Source organism: Leuciscus leuciscus (genome assembly GCF_965113295.1).
Source record: "Leuciscus leuciscus genome assembly, chromosome: 20".
NCBI lineage: Eukaryota > Metazoa > Chordata > Actinopteri > Cypriniformes > Leuciscidae > Leuciscus > Leuciscus leuciscus.
In genome coordinates this window covers 27,725,024-27,745,092 of record NC_138744.1, presented here as the reverse complement: position 1 = coordinate 27,745,092, position 20,069 = coordinate 27,725,024, and the positions used below count along the sequence as shown (strand labels likewise).

Below are 20,069 nucleotides of genomic sequence, written 5' to 3'. Positions count from 1 at the left end.
TTGATTTATAAAGAAAACAGGTATGTTCCTAATTCTGAGTATCTGAATTTATGTAGGCTAGACCACTGGTAGTGTACATAAAAATGTACAAATCTACTTTACTCTTTCCCCGAGCTATACAGGTTTTCACTGTTATACGGTAAGGGGCGCTATTACGCATCTTCTGAAATAGTACAGAATCTCTGAATCAAATGTGAAGCAGAAAAAAGTGCTAGAAGATTGCTTATATTTAGTCATTTAGCAGACGCCTTTGTCAAGCGAGTCATCATGAAGAAGCAAAAACAATGCAAGAAGTGCTCAAAATACAAAGTTCAGGCATTGCTTAGAGTAGCATAAGCCAGACAAAGGAGGATTAAAGGAAAAAGAAAGATTATTTTTTTTTTTTTTTTAAGAGGTTAAGTGCTCACGGAAGAGATGAGTTTTCAGCTGTCTTTTGAATGTTGTCAGAGATTCTGCATTCCGGATGAGGGTGGGGAGATCATTCTACCAGCAAGAAACCGTGAATAAGAATGTTCTGGAGAGTGATTTTGTGGCTCTCTGTGAGCCGTCGCTCATTGACCGATCGTAGACTTCTGGAAGGGATGTAGAGCTCTTATTAAGTAAGTAAGTAAGTAAAGTTTATTTATATAGCACATTTATCTCAGCAAAGCTGACCAAAGCGCTGAACAAAGTCAAAGAATAACATAAAATAAACAAAACATACAATACAATAAAACAAAGGAACATAGATAAAATCCAATTTTAAAATGCCTGGGAATAAAAATATGTTTTCAACGTCATTTTAAAGGTTGTGATAGACGTTGCAAGGCGAATGTCCAGTGGAAGTTGGTTCCAGAGACGGGGGGCCGCAATAGAAAAAGCCCTATCACCCTTTGTCTTTAGGCGTGAACGAGGGACAACTAAGAGAGCTCTATCAGAAGATCTTAATGATCTGGAGGATGAAAAAGGAATAAGACGATCTGAGAGATAAGATGGAGCTTGACCATTAAGAGCTTTAAAAACAAACAACAAAATTTTTTATTGAATTCTGAAATAGACAGGTAGCCAATGAAGAGAGGCCAAAACTGGTGTAATGTGATCTGTTTTCTTTGCCCCAGTCAACAGCCTTGCAGCAGCATTTTGTACCATCTGTAAGCGTGCAATGGATGACTGAGGAAGACCCAAATATAATGAATTACAGTAGTCGAGGCGGGAGGTAATAAAAGCAGTTTTAATGATCAATAATAGCCATTATAAAAGTATAAGTAGCCTAAAAGGTATAAGAAGCTATACAATAATAAAGCAAACGATTCAGTCAAACATAAGTCAGCTCTCTAGGCTACAACGTTAAAGTTAAATAGACTAAATAAAGCTATGAAACTTCACTTTGCCCTCAGCTTAACGTTTTGCCAGGGAACAAATTATAGATTAATGAAACAAATAAAAAAAAAAAAAAAAAAAATCGTCCGTTAGATATACACAAGACTATTTATATCTCATGTTAAACCACTAGACTGGAGACATCCGAGCCAGCGGCAAACGTCAGCAGCACTAACCGAGGAAAGGCTGTTCTTGGCGGGGTACATGAGCACCAAGCGTCCGATTGCTTGGTTCTCACAACTCCGAAAACGTCAATCAAATTTTCAAATAGGCGCTATCTTTATAAATAAACCAAAGATTTGAGCTTTAAACAACTACATTCTCGCCTGAAATACTCTTAAAACTACATTTCGTGACACAATTACAGCAGTATTTATAAATTACGCGGGGTTTCTCCTCTGCTATTGACGCTTGCTGGTTGGTGTGAGATGCATTCTGGGATACCTGTCTGTCTCAAGTCCGCACAAGTCACCTCTCGATGCATCCTCGGTAAAAGGGGCGGATCAAGAACACATCCGGGGATTTGAACTGGACTTGGCTAGATGTGACCTTTGAATTGGAACAGTACTTGGGCAGCGACTGATGAGGTTTCACAAGTCCACAAGAACACAAGTACAGACAAGAATGCATATTGAGAAACGGCTCATGATACACCCAGTCCTTCTACCATGTTACATAAGTTATACACACACATGTTGCCCTCTAGTACCCCTAGTGGTGAGGAAGAGAACTTACCCTTTAACAGGCTTGTGACTGTTATACTGTTACATACTTATAAGTGTACTTTTGTAGACTAAAAAGTAGGCCAATTTAATATTTAAACAGTACACTTACAAGTAAATTTCTAGATATTAGTATTGTGATGGATTTTTTAATTAATCAACTTTAATTAATCAACTACCACTTGTTTTTCTTGCAGGAACGACATTCATATGCTTCTAAATGTTTCCAAACTCTTTGGGGAAAACTTGTGACTTTGAGTATGTGTATAAATAACAATTAGGGAAGTGAAACTAGACAGATGACTAGTTCCCAAACCTTGTGATAAGTAATCACAAAAACAGAGTTTGCTTGTGCCAGTGACAGAGGAAAAGGGTTGGGGCTTTTGAACCAATCATATTGAAGGTGACATGTTAGTCTTATTTGTTTTCTCGATTCTATAAAAACTGTTATATCCGTGTTATCTGGTGGGATTCTCATTGGAATTTGCCTGAAATCCTCCGGCCTTGCTTCTTGGGAGAGATTCCCTGAGAACTGCTCGGGAAGATCTCCTGGCCGTGATTAAAGCATTTAAAGGACATTTGCAGGTCTGTTTGTCGATTATTCCTGCGCAGGAAGCTAGTTTAGGAAGCTAGTTTAGGAAGTAAGCTAGTTTATGGGAAACAAGTTAGTTAGGTGACTATTATTGAATGGGGATGTCGATTTATAGACGAGACCCAGGGGACGTCAATTTGTAGACGAGACCCAGATAGACTAAACGTCGACAGTAGACGTTCGGGGACGTCGATTTGTAGACGAGACCCAGATAGTTAGGTTTAGAGAAAAATCTACCACAGTATAATTACTACATAAATTATACTTACATGAACTCCACCCTGTGGTGAACATCAAGTTAAGTAGGAGAATGCAGAACTTGACGTTGTTACTAAGATGTTCTTCCCTGTATGTAAATTGCTTATATTTGCAAATGATACAGAAAATAGTTTTGAAATGAACGATTGCATCAGTAACATGTTAGCCAAAAAAGCCGCTTTTGAAAAATACCAAAAAAATGGCATACCCAAACTAAAACAGATACAGTTCATGATCCCTTTGCACTAAAAGCACAAGTATCATCTCATTTGAAGGCAGACACTTGACAGTTTATTGTAAATTCATAATGAATTATTGTCATTATGAAATGTTATAAATAGCTTCAACGTTTTGTAAAGTTATTAGAAATTTATTTTTATGAAATATCTTTATGAAAATAAAATTGAAAAATGCCATTGTTTTAATCTAGAAATGCACAGCTTAAGCCACATGTGTGACCATGTCATATTTCAAATCTGAAGATTAAAATAAGTCTAAAATTCTGAATTGAATTAAATGTTTTTGAAGATCATGTCATATGACTATATTTAGAGAAGACTCAAAAATGCTAAATGATGTTTATTGTAATTTTCTAAGCATCCATTCAGTCAATTGTCTATATTGTTTAGTGGTGAAAATTGACCCATTCAGTTTCAGTCTTCACACCTCTCCGGCCTGGTTATGGTTCTAATGATTTAATGACAACTTAAAGGTATAGCGGAGGATCTTTCCAAATTTTAGATAAGACCCGCCCTCTCCACTTTTTGAAAAGTTTGATTGATTCACCAGAATGATTGACAATTAGGAGGACCAATAGGAGGACTACCCACCAGGAAGTAAAACATCCTCTGCTATACCTTTAATATTCACACTGTTTTAATCCCTAATTTCTTTGATCAAACTTCTCACTTCACCTTCTTTGAAACTGTATCAAATGCCCTTACTGAAAAAAAGAAGAAACATTTCAGTGAGTTTTTCTATTCAAAATGATTCATAAAAATGGTGGCAGGTGCATCTTAGGGCTAGCTAACATGTTAGCTTAGCACATCATCAATACACAACAATTTATAAGATTAAAACCATGTGTTTGCTTAAAACTAACTTTATAATGCATGCCAAGTTTTTAAAATAACCTTCTGTAATCGGATGTGGCTTCAAAACAGACAGAAAATATATTATTTTATAGTATTCTACACAATGATAAAGGCTATGTCAATTAGCAATGCATTATAAATATAATCTAATATGAAAATACCAAACATGGCATGAAGAACATAGATAAACCATACACCATATTTCGATCTCTGGAAGCTTTGTTTATGTCAGGGATTTCCTGGAATGTCGTAAATATGAGTGGGAAGCTCGGGATTTTCTTTAATCCCTGATATTTACGAGTTGGGGACGTGTCTGTGAGAAACATGGCGGAATACCACAATACTTATGGGTAATTAGCTGTGATATTGTCAGGCTTTTCTGTTTACAGCAAAGTAAGCTAAATGCCTGCACAGAATATGATGGAATTATAATATAACACAATGTATTATGTAACTATTAAGATTGCAGTGGCTTCATAAACTAATTAAAAACATTAAAAACAAAGTACACATTATGCACATTTCTTTGTTCTTCATTTTCTAGAAATAGAGTTTAAGAATCTTGCTGTATTTTTGTGTAATTAATTAGATTATTAATAAGAAAGTACACCGCCATCTTACTCCGACTGAAGTGACTTGAATGCACCTACCATCATAAAACACAACTTCCCACCTCGTAAGTAAGAACTTCCCAGGAGGACTTGAACGCACCATAAATGTGCATAAATGTGCCTCAGGCTGTCAGTATGAATTGAAAACACAGTACTTCAGATTATCCAGTGCTCATAATGATTACATCGGCGCATTTTGGGTAAAAATTGAATAAATATTACTCCTCTGTATAGAAATTTGACATAAACATATGAGTATGAAACATGAGAATCTATCAATATGTCTCCAAATGTGCATGCTTTTGAACTAAAAGCCCTGAGGGATGTTGTTTTGTCAAGCATTTTCATGACAACCGTACAGGAGATTTTTTCTGAATGGGAGCGGCTGACGCTCATATTTCAAACAAAAATATCGACTCTGTTTTTCATATTCATAACTCCTGACACATATGAACAACTGTAACTTTGAGCTAATTTAAACAAAGAACGCTTTTCAGTGCGTTGGCATCCTTGTGAAGGTTAACATACATCATTATTGTCAAACAAAAGTGTCAAAAAACAGAAGAAGGACAACTTTCAATATAATCTCGATACATTCAGTAAAAAGGGGAACTTGGGGATGGTAAAAATATAACAAATCAGAATGAAAACAAGTTTGCTCTATGCAATTTGTGTCGAGGAGCAATTTGTGCATTCAGAAGATCTGGAGAAGACTGAGCTTCTGCGTTCAGATAACTGTCAAGACAAACTTGTGCAATGGCTGAAGCACAATGGAAATTTATCTTTTAGGACTTTAAGAACTGCTCTTCTGAACTTCTGTCCAGCAAAGGCGTAGATAATAGGGTTGAGGCAACAGTGGCTTAAAGCGATAGTTTCCACCCACTGAATGGCAAGGCTCAAATTAGTATGCCAGTCGCAAGAAAGCAAGTAGCCTTTCCTCTGCAGGAACATGAGAAACATGACAATGTTATATGGAGTCCAGAAGAGGAAATAAACTGTCACCACAGCCAGGATGAGTTTGATGACTTTGTGTCTTTTTTGTGATTTTATGCTGAGCAGAGTGGGGATGATCCGGGAATAGCAAAAACTCATAATAATCAGGGGAATAATCAAGCTCAGGAAGTTCATCTGAAGGTAAGTAAATGACATCCAGGCTGTACCTTCAGGAAAATCGGTCCCACAGGATGTTTTGATGCCTGAATCATTTTTCACTTTGGCAAAAATAATATTAGGGAGGGATGAAAACAGACTGAGCATCCATACAAATGAGGCCAGAATCAAACGCATTTTTGCAGACCGATTTCTGGAAAAGAGACTGTGGGCATGGACGATGACGACATAGCGATCCAATGTCATTAGGACCATGAAGAAGATGCTGCCATAGAGGCCTATCATGAAGAAACCTGTTATGGTATGACACATGAATTTGCCGAAAATCCACTCATCTATGGCACCGTGAGCCCAAAAAGGGAGTGACACAAGAAAGAGCAGGTCAGATAGGGCTAGGTTGAAGAGGCACACGTCTGTCATATTGGATTTCTGACGGTATCTGATCAGGACCCACACTACCAGGCCGTTTCCGATGAAGCCAACAATGAAAACTATGCTGTACAGGGTGAGAAGGAAAACCTCACTGAAGGCCTTTGTGTTGCCATTGTTGCATGGGATTCCAGGAATCTCTGTTTGGTCATAGTAGGCACCATAGCTGTCTGTCACTGTAGCTTGGAGGGCACACAAAGAACACAATAAGTCATATAATATAATATAATATAATATAATATAATATAATATAATATAATATAATATAATATAATATAATATGTGAAGAGTTCAGATGCAAAAGCCTCTAAGTGCCATCTGAAATGTTCTTCTAGAATGATCATTTTTATCAAGCTTGTATATTTAAGTTCAATAATTTCACTTAAATGGCAATGCAAATTACCTATTAACTGCCATTTAAGTGAAATTACTTAACTTAAATATACAAGCTTTATAAAAATGATCAGATCAGATAATTTCAGATGGCACTTAGAGGCTTTTGCATCTGAACTCTTCATATACACTATATTGCCAAAAGTATTGGGACACCCCTCCAAATCGTTGAATTCAGGTGTTCCAATCACTTTCCAATCAAATCCAATCACAGTTGTATAAAATCAATCACCTAGGCATGCAGACTGCGTCTACAAACATTTGTGAAATAATCGGTCGCTCTCAGGACCTCAGAGAATTCAAGCGTGATACCGTGATAGGTTGCCACCTGTGCAATAAGTCCATTCGTGAAATTTCCTCACTACTAAATATTCCATGGTCAACTGTTAGTGGTATTATAACAAAGTGGGAGCAATATATATATATATATATATATATATATATATATATATATATATATATATATATATATATATATATATATATTCATATATTCAACATTACAGTGCTTTTTTTTTTACATTTATTAGTCTTCAAAAATTTTAAACTTAACACAACCCTCATAAACCTATAATAAATGTCATATTTACCTGTGCTATTCCTACCTGTCTAACATTCACAGAACAATAGTCTACAGAAATTGAATAAATGATCAAGCACTGCATAAAATATTAATTAAATATAGATTAATCCTTATTAAAGCTACAAAAGTTCTTTAGTCAAGAGCAGTGAGTAATTTCCTCTGTTCCCTTTGTTCTTTTGGGGCTTTCGCACCGGAAAGTTCTAGGAACTTAGTTCTAGGAACTAGCCACCAGGGTGGTTCCCCGAGAACTAATGGTGCCCCTAGGAACGTTTTCCCAGTTGCATTTGCACCGCCAGTAGGAACTCCGAAGTGGCGTAAGCTGCGCTTGTTGTTGTGACTTTTATTTTGAAGGCGCTGTGAGTGCTCGCGTTCATCAGTTTACGATCTGTCTAACAGTCCTGTCTAATACGTTATTAGATAGAACTGTTATACATAGAAAGTAGACAGTATATGAAAAGGTATAACGTATGCCGTGTGGTTGATGCCCAGTGTTGCTAGCTGAACAGAAACAAGCATGCTTGGCTTGGTCAGATTATTTTGATAGCTGAAATAGATCTGTCATGACAGCAACAGTTACTCACAATAACTTCGTCTTCAGTGATTTTGCCTTCAAAATAAAAGAACGAGAACGTTTTTGCAGCAATGTTTTATTTTGAGATGAATTGATAGCTTTTAAAAAATCTGAAAGACTTTCAAAAGAGTCTGTGGATCGTTAGACACCTCTAAAATAGATGTCATGAAATGTCTAATATTCTATTCTTTGCAAACAGCGACAACTATGTTGCAGATAAGACACACCGCCTTTGCACCCTTACGAAAAAGAAGTTAATTCAAGTGTTCTATCAGTATACTTCTTTTTATAACTAAAAATAAGAAAGTATACTTTCAGTCTACATTTTATATACTTCTCAGAAATATACTTTATCTACTTCTCAGAAATATACTTAAAATTACACTTAAGTGTACTTGACCTTTACTGAGAGAAAAGTCCAAGTATATTTGGCCTGTACTTGAACTCAATATTTTGATTGAGATATACTTAAAAGTATAATTAAGTATTTAAAGTATACTTGGCTTGTAATTGTGTTAACTCTTTTGATCAAGTAGACTTTTAAATATACTTTTTTTACATCGTTTTTCATATACAGTCTTATGAAACTTACATTGTTTGAAAATATTGATTAGAATATTGATATAAAACAGATATGTTTCTGCGTATCTGAATTTTTGTGTAGGCTAGTCCACTGGTAGTGTATAGGAATTTATTCTAAGGCTGCGTTCCAGTCCACTTTTAGACACGCACTTGCAAACTTCTCTAAGCACTTCCCCTAGGGGGAATCTCTGCCGCCATTTTGAAGTGCGTTCCACTTCGTGAAGTGGACGAGGGAAGTTTATATGTACAGACCCTTGTTCCATCGATTTTGACCGAGAAAGCGAGTCTACTTCATATGTACACTTCAGGCACCTACATGTCCCACAATGCAGTACGATTGTGACGTCCCCACAGATCTCATCTAATCACCACCACAACAAGCAACTCTATGATTAATTCAATTTTTTTTTTTTTTAAAACAACCCAAACACACCTATAAACATTTGGATGCTGCATTAAACAAATTCTTAAAGGGAAAAATAAATAAATGAATAAATAAACTCCACAGCTGATTCCAAGTGATCAAGGGCTTAGGACGTTCCAATTCAGCCCATTGCAGTTTCCGCCAGTAGTGGGCACTCGTAAGCAATGACGTACATCCGAGTGAACGAGACGGAGGGAAGTTAGTGAGTGAAGGGCATGACAATTTTGGACTGGAACGCAGCATAATTCTACTTTACTCTTTCCCCACCATTGACTGAATTTTCCAGCTATCCGTTCAGAAGAAGCTGGAACAAGTGATAGAAGATTGCTCATGCAAATGTAAAATAACGTGATCATCAAACATTAAACAGCATGTAAATCAAAACTGCTTAATATTACCAAATGAAATGAAGCGTAACCCATGAAGAGAAAACGACTGTGAAGCTTTGGGGGTGTTGTACTCGATCTACTCCATCGTTCTGAATCTGATCAAGGCGTGGTCTTTGACAAAAATGTGTTTGTTTTTTTTACTTTTTTTTTTAAAATGTTGCCTTTCTTTATGAAACTTACCGATATTCAAGTGTTGATAAAAAAGGATGCATGAAGCTAATAAAATGTTTTTAAAATTAAAGTACAGTTAAAGGTATTTTTCAAGAATAAAAAATAATATCTACATTTGAACATAGTGCAAAAATAATATATAAATAGTAAACTATAAATATAATGTTATGTTCACTGAAAGAAAACTTACAAGTAAGTTTAACTACTAAACTGCAACTTACTACTAAACTAGTAGTTTACTGAGAGTACACTTCAGTGTGTACTTTCATAAACTAAAAAATGTACACTTGTATTAAAATAGTAAACTACTAGTATACTTTTAAGTTTACTTGTAGTATAGATGCATTACAAATGAGAAATCTAGTTGTGTACTTAAAGTTTACTACTCTTACACTTATAGTACACTTAAACGTACGCATGCACATGAAGGGGGGTGTATGGAGAGTGGAGGAGAGAGAAGCATGAAGAGGGAAGTTAGCTAGAGGAGAGATGTCCTAGAGACAACGACAACGACTAACGTTAAACATTTATATTCTTGAGAATTTTGATATGGCCGACACACGACCAAAGATACGACGTTCCGATGAACAAATAACAAAGAAGAGGGAAAAGGAGAAGGAACGCGAAGTCCTGAATTTACATCGGAAAAGCGTTCAAAAGGTGGCGAGAACTCCGCAGGCAGAAGGGCTTCCAATCCGAAATTCAGGTGGCTCTGTTTTTGCTGGACAGGTGGTTAAATCCAGTTTGGTTTTTCTAAATGGTTCATGACTGTTTCAGGAAGCACAGAATGGAGGGGGAGGGGACTGGATGAGGAGGAGGGAGGGTCGAACTAGCCTCCGTTTTGTTTGACAATACCAGAGAATGTCTAATAAGTGGAGAACTTCCACTCTCAGTAAACTTCCGGCTTCTGAACTGGTTGCAGTTCCACTCTGGTTCCATATGAGGGCGCTCACAGGACGAGTGCAGAATGAATGGAGGTCTATGGCGCTATACCCCTCAAAATCCACTTTTCTCAGGATATAATTTTTTGTCTAGTAATTTGAATGTTGTATTCGAAAGGAGATGCAAAGAAATTAAACATTGCTGGGTGTTCGATTTTTTTAGTCACTTATTTGCTTTAAAAAGTCTTTTAAAATGTCAATGACGTCGTACGACCAAAGATACTGCTTTACGGCAATCCTTCAGTCACTTTGGTGCTCTGCACTTTCTTTTCTTTCTTTTCTCTTGAGGCATCAACAACACAGCTGACACAGGTAAATACACGTGCTAGAAGAGTTTTTGTTTTGTTGTTTTAAAAGACCACGCCGAAAATACACACACACACACGATGCCATCAAGCGGTATCTCTTGTCGTAATCAGTCCCTCACTGACCAATCAGCATTCATTAGCAGAATGCTAGCGTGTTATGGGCAACAACAACTCAATCTGTAAGAAATCGAAAGGACATAAGTACTCGTTCATTCAACTTTCGACCTATAACCCATGTTGAACTTGCAAAACCTACAATCAAATCTGAGATTATTTAGCCGTCTAGCTCCATAGACTCCCATTCATTTTGCACTCATGGGTGATCGCCCCCAGTGGAACTCTGGTGGAACTACAACCAAAATTCGGTACAATAGGACTTAATAGGGAGTGGCCAGGCTCTCCGTAGACGGGCTCTGACAATACTTTGAACGTCAACAAGAAGTGACTTCACCCAACATCGCTTAGAGCACCAGCGAAACAAAAAGTTCACAACACAACCAAATACAGAAACGCGCTGCAAACATAGACAGTAAAAGAAATGGACACAGCGACCCCATAGACTTCAACGGAGAAAAGTGAAGCAAATCAGAAGCACTCACTTCCTGATGGCTGAGCGTACTGCGCAGACTCAAACTGAGCTTGATGACGTAGATGTGACGTGAGCAGCCTGTCTGACAGTTGTAAGTCTTCTAGTAGCTGTGCCAAAAGAAATCTGAATCATTCCCTTCCGAATCTTGCAGAGACGCAGAGCGTGAGTAGGAGCTGTCCATGAGGAGCAGGAGCAACTTTATGACTCTCTATGGGCTTCTCCTTTGACTTCATCAGACTTTATGCCTCCACGCAGGAGCCAACGGAAATGTTTCCAGGGGGACCAAATAAGTGACGAACCCGGCTGGGACGTGCTTATTGCTCATGAGCATCCCTATGCCCTGCTCCCTTCGAAGGGCAGACGGCAGAGTCCTTGAAGTGGGACTTTGGAGTGAGCAGGGCACTAGTGTGCCATGATGTAGCCGTTTGGAACGCACTTAATGAAGGGAGCAACGAAAGACAACGTGATTTCCTCATTATTTTCACCTGGGATGTTCCCATGACAACACAGGGGGTGTCCATCAGCTGAATAGCTGTTCTTACTACAGAAATATAATGCTGTTAACATAACGGTTGCAAATAAATATATTTATATCTCTTTACAAAAAAGCTTTTAAAATAGGCGTTATATATCTGTGTGTGAGTGTCTAAACTTTAAAACTTTGGGCCCTACATTACCTAACATTTCTTATGAAACTTTTATGAAAATGTAAACATAACATGAAAAAAATGTGTACAGTGTAACTGACGTATAGACTAATATATGTTTTATATTAAATATATATATAATTAAATATATTTGCAAATTTTCATGTTGGTTCTGTTCTGTTTACCCCAAGGGGGATTATTGCTGCTCTCCCTGCTCTTATCCATGCTAGGCTGCATGGATGCGCAGGGAGTTCTCGCCCAGAACGGAACCATACCGCCAATCCAAACTGTATGCTAATTGTCAATCATATTTGACGGTAGTGGTCCTGACAGAACTATTTTAACAGCCGTTGTCAGGATAAGGACCCAAGAGCGAATGCAGGTACAAAGTTTTAATTGTAAAGAGAACAAAGGCAGTCAGCCACCAGGCGGGCACAGAACTGGTTAACACAATTATAATTGACATGGCTTAATGAAACAGAAACAGCAGGGATCCCCGAGCTGGATAGCAGTGGTCAGCGAGGATAACACAGTCTTAGACCAGTAGTTGCAGAATGGCAGGTTGAGGAGTAGTTGAAGGCCACGAGCAGCAGGATGGCTGGGCAGAGCACAGTATAAGCAGACGAGACAGTACAAGACAAGTATCCAGTAGTGGAATGGCTGAGTAGACGGTAACTGCAGCCTTACAAAGCAACAATAATCTGGCACTGAAACAGGGAGAATGGAAACTAGAAGTAGCAGGCAAAATCAGGTTGAAGAGAAAACGGATGTATCGAGATTTTCTGAGATTTTAGAGATTTTGTCTGATGATTAGACAACATTTTGTTATTGTGCTGGTACCTTGGCCTAGATTTTTACCTTTTATGGACATTTTTACCTTTGTAAATCCATTTTTAAAACCGAATTATATGCACTAGGGGTGGGCGGTACACCGGTGTCATAGTCATCACCGGTGTGACATTGCGCCACGACATGGATTTTCTAATACCGTCAATACCGTAATAAATCAATTATGTTCCTTGAACGGCTGCATTTACATCAATAATATCTAATTCTAAATAATAAGGCATTACATTTTCTTCAAACGTTCAGTTGTGGTCTGAATACCTGTCCTTATACTATATATCTTGTTGTAAATAAAAAAGTAAAACACATTCGTATCAGCCTTGCACGTGGTAGGTAAAAGCGGAGTGGCCATTAAACGACTGGTGAAACATCGTGAAGAAAGGTCGGGCCTGTAGCCTATATACTATTTGAAAAGAGATGAGTGAAGTGTCAGAACCAGACGGAGAGACCGAGGCCACTGTAGAGGTAACTCTCGTTCCAAAAAGAGGAGGAACCTCCGTTATTTGGAACTGGTTCGGTTTTAAATCATCCGACACGGAGCAAACTTCAGTAATATGCAAGGTTTGCCGCCGTGTTGTGACAGCAAGAGGTGGAAACACAAGCAACCTGTTTCATCATTTAAAAAACACGCACGCCCGTGAATATGAAGAGGCAACCCGGGCCAAAACGAGCGCAAGTGGGACCAGCAGCACCAGCGGAGCGCGTCCCAAGACTACACAGCTTTCACTGAAGGCATCGTTTACTGCTGCTACACCTTACGACAAGAGTAGTAAGAAATGGAAAGATATTACCAGGGCAATTGCGCTATATATCGCAAAGGACATGGTGCCCATTCAAACCATAGAGAGAGATGGCTTCAGACATGTGGTTCACACTCTGGACTCAAGATACGAGCTGCCTGGTCGGAAATTTTTTAGCCAGAAGTGTCTGCCAGAGCTGTACACGGAGGTACTGGACAGAGTCATGAACGAAATTCGCCACCTTGAAGCCTACTCGGCCACTACTGATTTATGGTCCAGCCGAACTACTGAGCCATACATTAGCCTCACCATCCACTTCATTGACGATGACTGGAAGTTGCGCAGCAGATGCCTACAGACCGCCTTCTTCCCCGAAGACCACACCGGAGCAATAATTGCGTTAGGACTGAAGGATGCACTTTCCGCCTGGGGCTTGGATGAAGCGCGTTTGGTGTGCATGACGACTGACAGCGGTGCAAACATGGTGCGCGCTCTGGAAATCAATAAATGGACGAGACTCGCATGTTTTGGACACAGACTGCACAACGCTATTGGTAAGTTACACTTTCTAAACCTAACATTTTATATTCAGAAAATTTGTCAAGTCCTTTTCTGTTTGTATTAAAAAAAGAAAACAAAAACAAATTTAAGGCCACCACATTAGTATTGTATTTTTCATTGTTAGTATTGTTTAGCCGTGATTCCTCTGGGGACCGGATCAGAAAGTAAAAAAAAAACATAAATATAAAATTAAATTATCATCAGATTATATGAAAAATATTATTAAAAATATGTACAATATAAATGTATTTAAAATGAAAAAGCTGTACTATTTGTGCAGGAATGAGCAAAATATTGACCAACATACCAACATGGCCTATTAGATTTGTAATAGCCTAATGTTCAGTGTGTCCATACAATAAATACTTATTCTGCTCTACAGTTAATGGTTTATTACGTTTTTCAACTATGATAACCTACTTTTCCCACTTATGCTAATATTTTTATCCGTTCTTTTTACTTCCCAGAGAGGAGTGTCCAACATGATGCTCGAGTTGCACGGGCCACAGGTATGTGCAAAAAAGTGGTCAGCACATTCTCCTACAGCTGGAAAAAGAAGAATGCCCTGACCAGTGCACAGAGAGAGCTGAACCTGCCCCCCCACAAGCTGATCACAGAATCCCCAACAAGGTGGGGGTCCCGTGTCCAAATGATGGAAAGGGTGTTGGAGCAGGAGAAGGCCATCACTCAAGTCCTGGCGGCAGACCAAAAGTCACGCCACCTTCTACCCACCTGGCAAGACATTGATGTGTTGGAGGCCATAACCAAAGCACTGAAGCCTCTGCAAGATTTTACAGATGCCCTGTCAGGAGAGGAGTATGTTAGTGTCTCCTATGTTAAGCCAGTCCTCCATCTACTCAATACAAACATTTTGAAGCCAGAAGAAGACAAAGCAGGACTGTGCGAGGACATCAAGAAGAGGGTCTTGGATTATTTGAATGAAAAATACAAAGATCCTGCCACTGATGAGCTGCTCAACATGGCAACATTCCTGGACCCACGGTTCAAGACCACCTACATGTCACCTGAAAAGTTGGAGGAAGTGAGGAGCAGAGTAGCTACAGAAACCAAAGCACTGGAGGAGAAGACAGCCACAGATGCCTCTTCCACAGAGGACCAAAGCGAGAGGGAAACTAGCACTGTACAACTGAAAAAGCCCAAACACAGCCTGGGCAGTTTCTTCAAAAAGTGTAGCAGTGCACCACCAAAGCAGCAGGGCATTGACATGGAGCTAGATGGCTACCTGCTGATGGTGACGGCTGACAGTGACTCTGATCCACTGGAGTGGTGGCGTCTCCAATGTTCCCACTTCCCGCGCATTAGCCGTCTGGCAAAAAAATACTTATGCATCCCAGCCACAAGCTCACCCTCCGAGCGTGCATTCAGCACAGGGGGCAATATTGTAACAAGCTCCAGGGCATCACTGAAGCCAGAAAATGTTGACAAGTTGGTGTTCCTGGCAAAGAACTTGAATGTCTAGTTTCATCAGAGTTCAGTTGAAGAGAGAGTTAGTTTTTGAGAAAAGTACACATTATTACACTGTTCTTGTGTTATTACACTGCTAATTTTTGTTTTGTTGTACACTGTTAAGTAAGATCTTTAGGTTTTTTGCAAAATAAATGTTGAGAATGCATAATACTCTCCCATTTCTCTTTTTGATAAGGATACCTACCATTTACTTATTATATTATAAAAATATTAACTTTATTCACATACTAAAGAGAGACAGGACAGGCTACTCCTCCCAAAATGTACCAAAAAAAAGTTATACCGTGATATTATACCGTCACCGTTCAAAAGATGAAAAATACCGTGATATTAATTTTAGGTCATATCGCCCACCCCTAATATGCACACAACAATCTTTTGTGTCAATTTCATAAATTTATTCAAATTGATTTATAATAATAAGACACAATAGGGCTGTCATGAACCAGGGTTGATCTCTCTCTCTCTCGCACACACACACACACACACTCTCTCTCAGCCGATCTTCATCGCAATCAGCGTTCGCGCTGATTGTCTCCATGTTTTTGTCAATATCGCACACCCTAGTAAAAACGTCTGTCTTAGCCAGTATCCTAGTAAACATATTGGTAATGTTTGAAGTGAATGTAAACAGTTGAGAAATAAAATGTATACAACATATATTGAATCTGTGCATTAGTATATTGGATCCATGGTCTTCAAGGGACAGCAGTTTAATAAACCTGCTGCTGTGTTTTTAATGTTAATCAAAACACTCACTGCTCTTGATTGAATTACTTTTGTAACTTTAGTAAAAAATTTGTCTATATTTATACAGTGAAATATTTATGACCGCTGCTAGCGTAGCTAGCGAAAGCGGTCATATAGGGATTGTCAAAGTTTTTTTTTTTTTTTTTTTTTTGTCACCTTACTGAATTTTTCGTCAACGATACCAGGGACACCGAAGCACCGGGGAACATGAAATTTGGTGGGCATGTAGCCCCACTAGACTTCTAAGGAAAAATTTCGTTTGGTCCCCGGGGGCCACTCCCCCCCCGCGCTGGGCCCCCCCAAACCCCCAAAAATGCAGTTTTTCCTAAATAACTACCTGAACCGTGGCACCGAGGATGAAGAAATTTTTATGGTATGTTGGTCTACTAGACTTTTACGGAAAAATTTCGTTTGGTCCCCGGGGGCCACTCCCCCCCCCCCCCCCGCGCTGGGCCCCCCCAAAACCAAAAAAATTCAGTTTTTCCTAAATAACTACCTGAACCGTGGCACCGAGGATGAAGAAATTTTTATGGTATGTTGGTCTACTAGACTTTTACTGAAAAATTTCGTTTGGTCCCCGGGGGCCACTTCCCCCCCCGCGCTGGGGCCCCCGTAAATTTTTCGTCAACGATACCAGGGACACCGAAGCACCGGGGAACATGAAATTTGGTGGGCATGTAGCCCCACTACACTTCTACGGAAAAGAAGCCCCCCCCCCGCGCTGGGCCCCCCCAAACCCCAAAAAATGCAGTTTTTCCTAAATAACTACCTGAACCGTGGCACCGAGGATGAAGACATTTTTATGGTATGTTGCTCTTAAGGGCCCACATCAACCTAGCCCATAATCACTCATTTGTGATTTGCGCCCCTCCCATAAAAAATGAAAATGCAATATTATTCTGCTTTAATCGCCCCTATCTTCAGTGGAGATGTTCAGAACTGCACCATATTTCATGTGTATGATTAACTTGACAACCTCTGGGGGTATCCTCCGCTAAGTTTTGTAGAATTTCATCCATGGGGGGATATAAAATAAATTCATTTATGTGCACATTTAGTGACTGTACACTCATCGGCCTGTAGATGGTGCTGTTGAGCCAAGGGTTGCTGGTTTAGGATGATACTGTCACACACACACATGCAGGAATACAAACAAACAAACGCAAGCATGCACACACACTGACATCCACACGCACAGACACACACCCATACACACACATACAAATCCACATGCACAGACACACACACACAAACACACACGCGCACACATGTATGCAAGTCAAGTCAAGTCAAGTTTATTTGTATAGCACTTTTCACAATACAGTATGCACACATACATACACGCACAGACACACACACACACACACACACAGACACACACATACACAAACACACACACATACACACACACACACACAAACACACATACTATTACTTTTTTTAGGTATATACATAAACACGCAATACAGCCAAATTACTCCACGTCATTTATTTTTGTGGAAAGCCAGTGAAGGCCTGAGCGGCGGTCATATTTTGTACCGCGATGCGGTACATCTAGTTTACATTTGATTACCCTACTTTATTCAAATTCTGTACCAGTGAACTAAGGTTAGACCTGAAAATTTGTGCCATTTGTAATTTGATTATTTGTTCTTATTTTATTACTGACTGTTTACTTGTCTTTAATAATGTTTTAAATTTACATAAATTAGGCTAGTAGTTTTTGCTGTATCAAAATTGTAATAGAGAATTGTTATATTTCACTAGTATCTAAACATTTGAACCACTGACGCAACCAGGCCAGTAAATATGTATGTGCTGTTCTATTAAATAAAGGATAAAATAATGATAGAGCAATAGAATGAGCAGTGAAACAGAGGCTAAATACATTTTAAAATGCATAATTAAGCATGAAAGTAACTGAAGGAAATATTTATTTGCTAAACAAAAATAAATCAATGAATATGATTCATATAAATTTTCTCTACCTAATATATTTAAAAATTACAAATGCAGTGAAAATACACAACTGTCAAGTACCAAAAATGAAAGTATCGGTATGCCTAGTTCTGGGAAAAAAAGTGGTATTGGTGCATTCCTAGTTAAAAATGGACATTTCTAATGATGTATTTCAAGATAATAAAAAAAAGGTATGCTTTAAAAGATATTGATTAATTCATGATACCAAATTCAAAATGTAATATGCAGAGCTGCCAACTCTCACACATTCACCTTGAGACTCACGCAATTAACACTTTTCACACGCCACACATCCATTTTCTCACGCACAGAAAAATCGCGAAGCAAAGAGGACACGGAGACCGACAGACTAGACAGAGCAGGTTACTTATGATATCAAAAAAAATCTCAGCTCTCAGATTCTGTCAATTTTATTACGAAATTCAAACAATAAATACCGTTTTGGCGCTTGTAAATGTGACGTGACAGATCCCTAACGGCACGTGAACCGATCATCTCTACTAGCTAATAGTAAATAAACACGAATGAACACTGTTAAAAGAAACAGTACAACTTACCGAAATGTATATTCATCATACATAATATCGATCAATCAGTGTTTTTCAACCGCGGAAAGGGTCAATAAAACAGAGCTCTGGAGAACAATTATGTCACATAACATTTACCTCAGGAAAGCCATTTGATGACCATAATATAGGCTATAGCACGTTAGTTGGCTAGAAAAAAAAAGAGAGTATTTTGCTAAATATGTGTAGGCTACTATATTACATATTTATTATATTTTTTACTTATATCATTAAATAAAGTTGTTATTATAATAAAAAAACGCATTATATTTAATTTGAGTTATTTTTAACCTAAAATAATACTGCCAGCTGATAGGGCTCTCTGTATGTTTACAGCATTAGGTGAGATTTTTTTTTTCTTGAGAAAAATGAATGCCTTTGTGTAGCCTACCTAATATTTATCCAAATTAGTCAATATTAAATCAAATCACAAGAATTGAACTGAGTTGAAATCCTGAAATTAGTTTCAAGCAATAATAAAAAACGTAGCTTGCCAGACATTGTACCATATAAACATTGTAACATGTTGTCACTAAACCTAATAAAATTCAGTTTAGTTACTAAAATGTTTTGACAATCACAATACACTTATTGTGATGGAAGATTATTTTTTTACATCCCAACAACACCCCCCCCCCCCCCCCCCCCCAAATCTCACTCCAAGCAAAACTCAAAAGTTGGCAGCTATGAATATGTGTTACATAAGCAAATGGTAACACACACAACCTTGTTGTAAAGCGTTAGGAAACACAAAATAATAATCCCATGCACAATACACACCCCAAAATCATGGGTGCTGCTATCCAAGCCCCTATTTTTAAGACCTTTATCAATTAGGACGTCTTCCCCAGGCTTCATAAACTTACTCTCCATCCTGCCGACTATGTTTGCTTGCTACTCTCCAACGTGACGTCTCCGCTCCAGCGTCTATGCTTAGTAGGACTCGGTTGCGCACTTGCAGCTGGATCTCAACAACAATTTTTCCAAGACCCGCCCCATTCTTCTTCTGATTGGCTAGTAATAGTAGTTTGACTGAGAGTGAAAACTGTGTTTCTCTCATACGATTGGTAGGCGAACTCATGAACTCGAACTTGATATCAACAGTTTTTTTTTTTTATACATTTTGTTATGTAGGACTACCTTTTTTTCCGCAATACGCAGCAAAACGCCGTACGCAGCTAAATAACCTACTAGTATCTACTTTCATGCTACTAGTAGGCTACTTATTTTTTAGATAGGTCTACTAGTATCTATTCCATTAAGTACTAGTAAGTTACTTATTCATTAGCTACTAGTGCTTATTCTTTAGGTACTAGTGCATTCTTTAGATACGAGTAGCCTACCATTTTAAAAGATAGTTATTAA

At 38.4% G+C, this 20,069-nt stretch overlaps 2 protein-coding genes and 1 long non-coding RNA gene across 3 annotated transcripts; 2 read left to right on the top strand and 1 right to left on the bottom strand.

Moving 5' to 3' along the window:
* Nucleotides 1-570: 570 nt before the first annotated feature.
* LOC309484283 lies at nt 571-4,530 on the top strand. The gene is made up of 2 exons (XR_014200818.1): nt 571-2,700; nt 2,732-4,530. It is a non-coding gene; the product is annotated as an uncharacterized lncRNA (long non-coding RNA).
* On the bottom strand, nt 3,496-19,644 carry LOC309484185 (C-C chemokine receptor type 2-like). The gene is made up of 2 exons (XM_082150461.1): nt 19,529-19,644; nt 3,496-6,351 (listed from the first exon to the last, which is right to left on the bottom strand). Exons 1-2 carry the CDS (start codon nt 19,575-19,577, stop codon nt 5,375-5,377), a joined length of 1,026 nt encoding a protein of 341 aa, XP_082006587.1. The 5' UTR covers nt 19,578-19,644; the 3' UTR covers nt 3,496-5,374.
* Nucleotides 12,694-15,788, top strand: LOC309483681 (E3 SUMO-protein ligase ZBED1-like). The gene is made up of 2 exons (XM_082149615.1): nt 12,694-13,913; nt 14,388-15,788. Exons 1-2 carry the CDS (start codon nt 13,037-13,039, stop codon nt 15,398-15,400), a joined length of 1,890 nt encoding a protein of 629 aa, XP_082005741.1. The 5' UTR covers nt 12,694-13,036; the 3' UTR covers nt 15,401-15,788.
* Nucleotides 19,645-20,069: the final 425 nt, after the last annotated feature.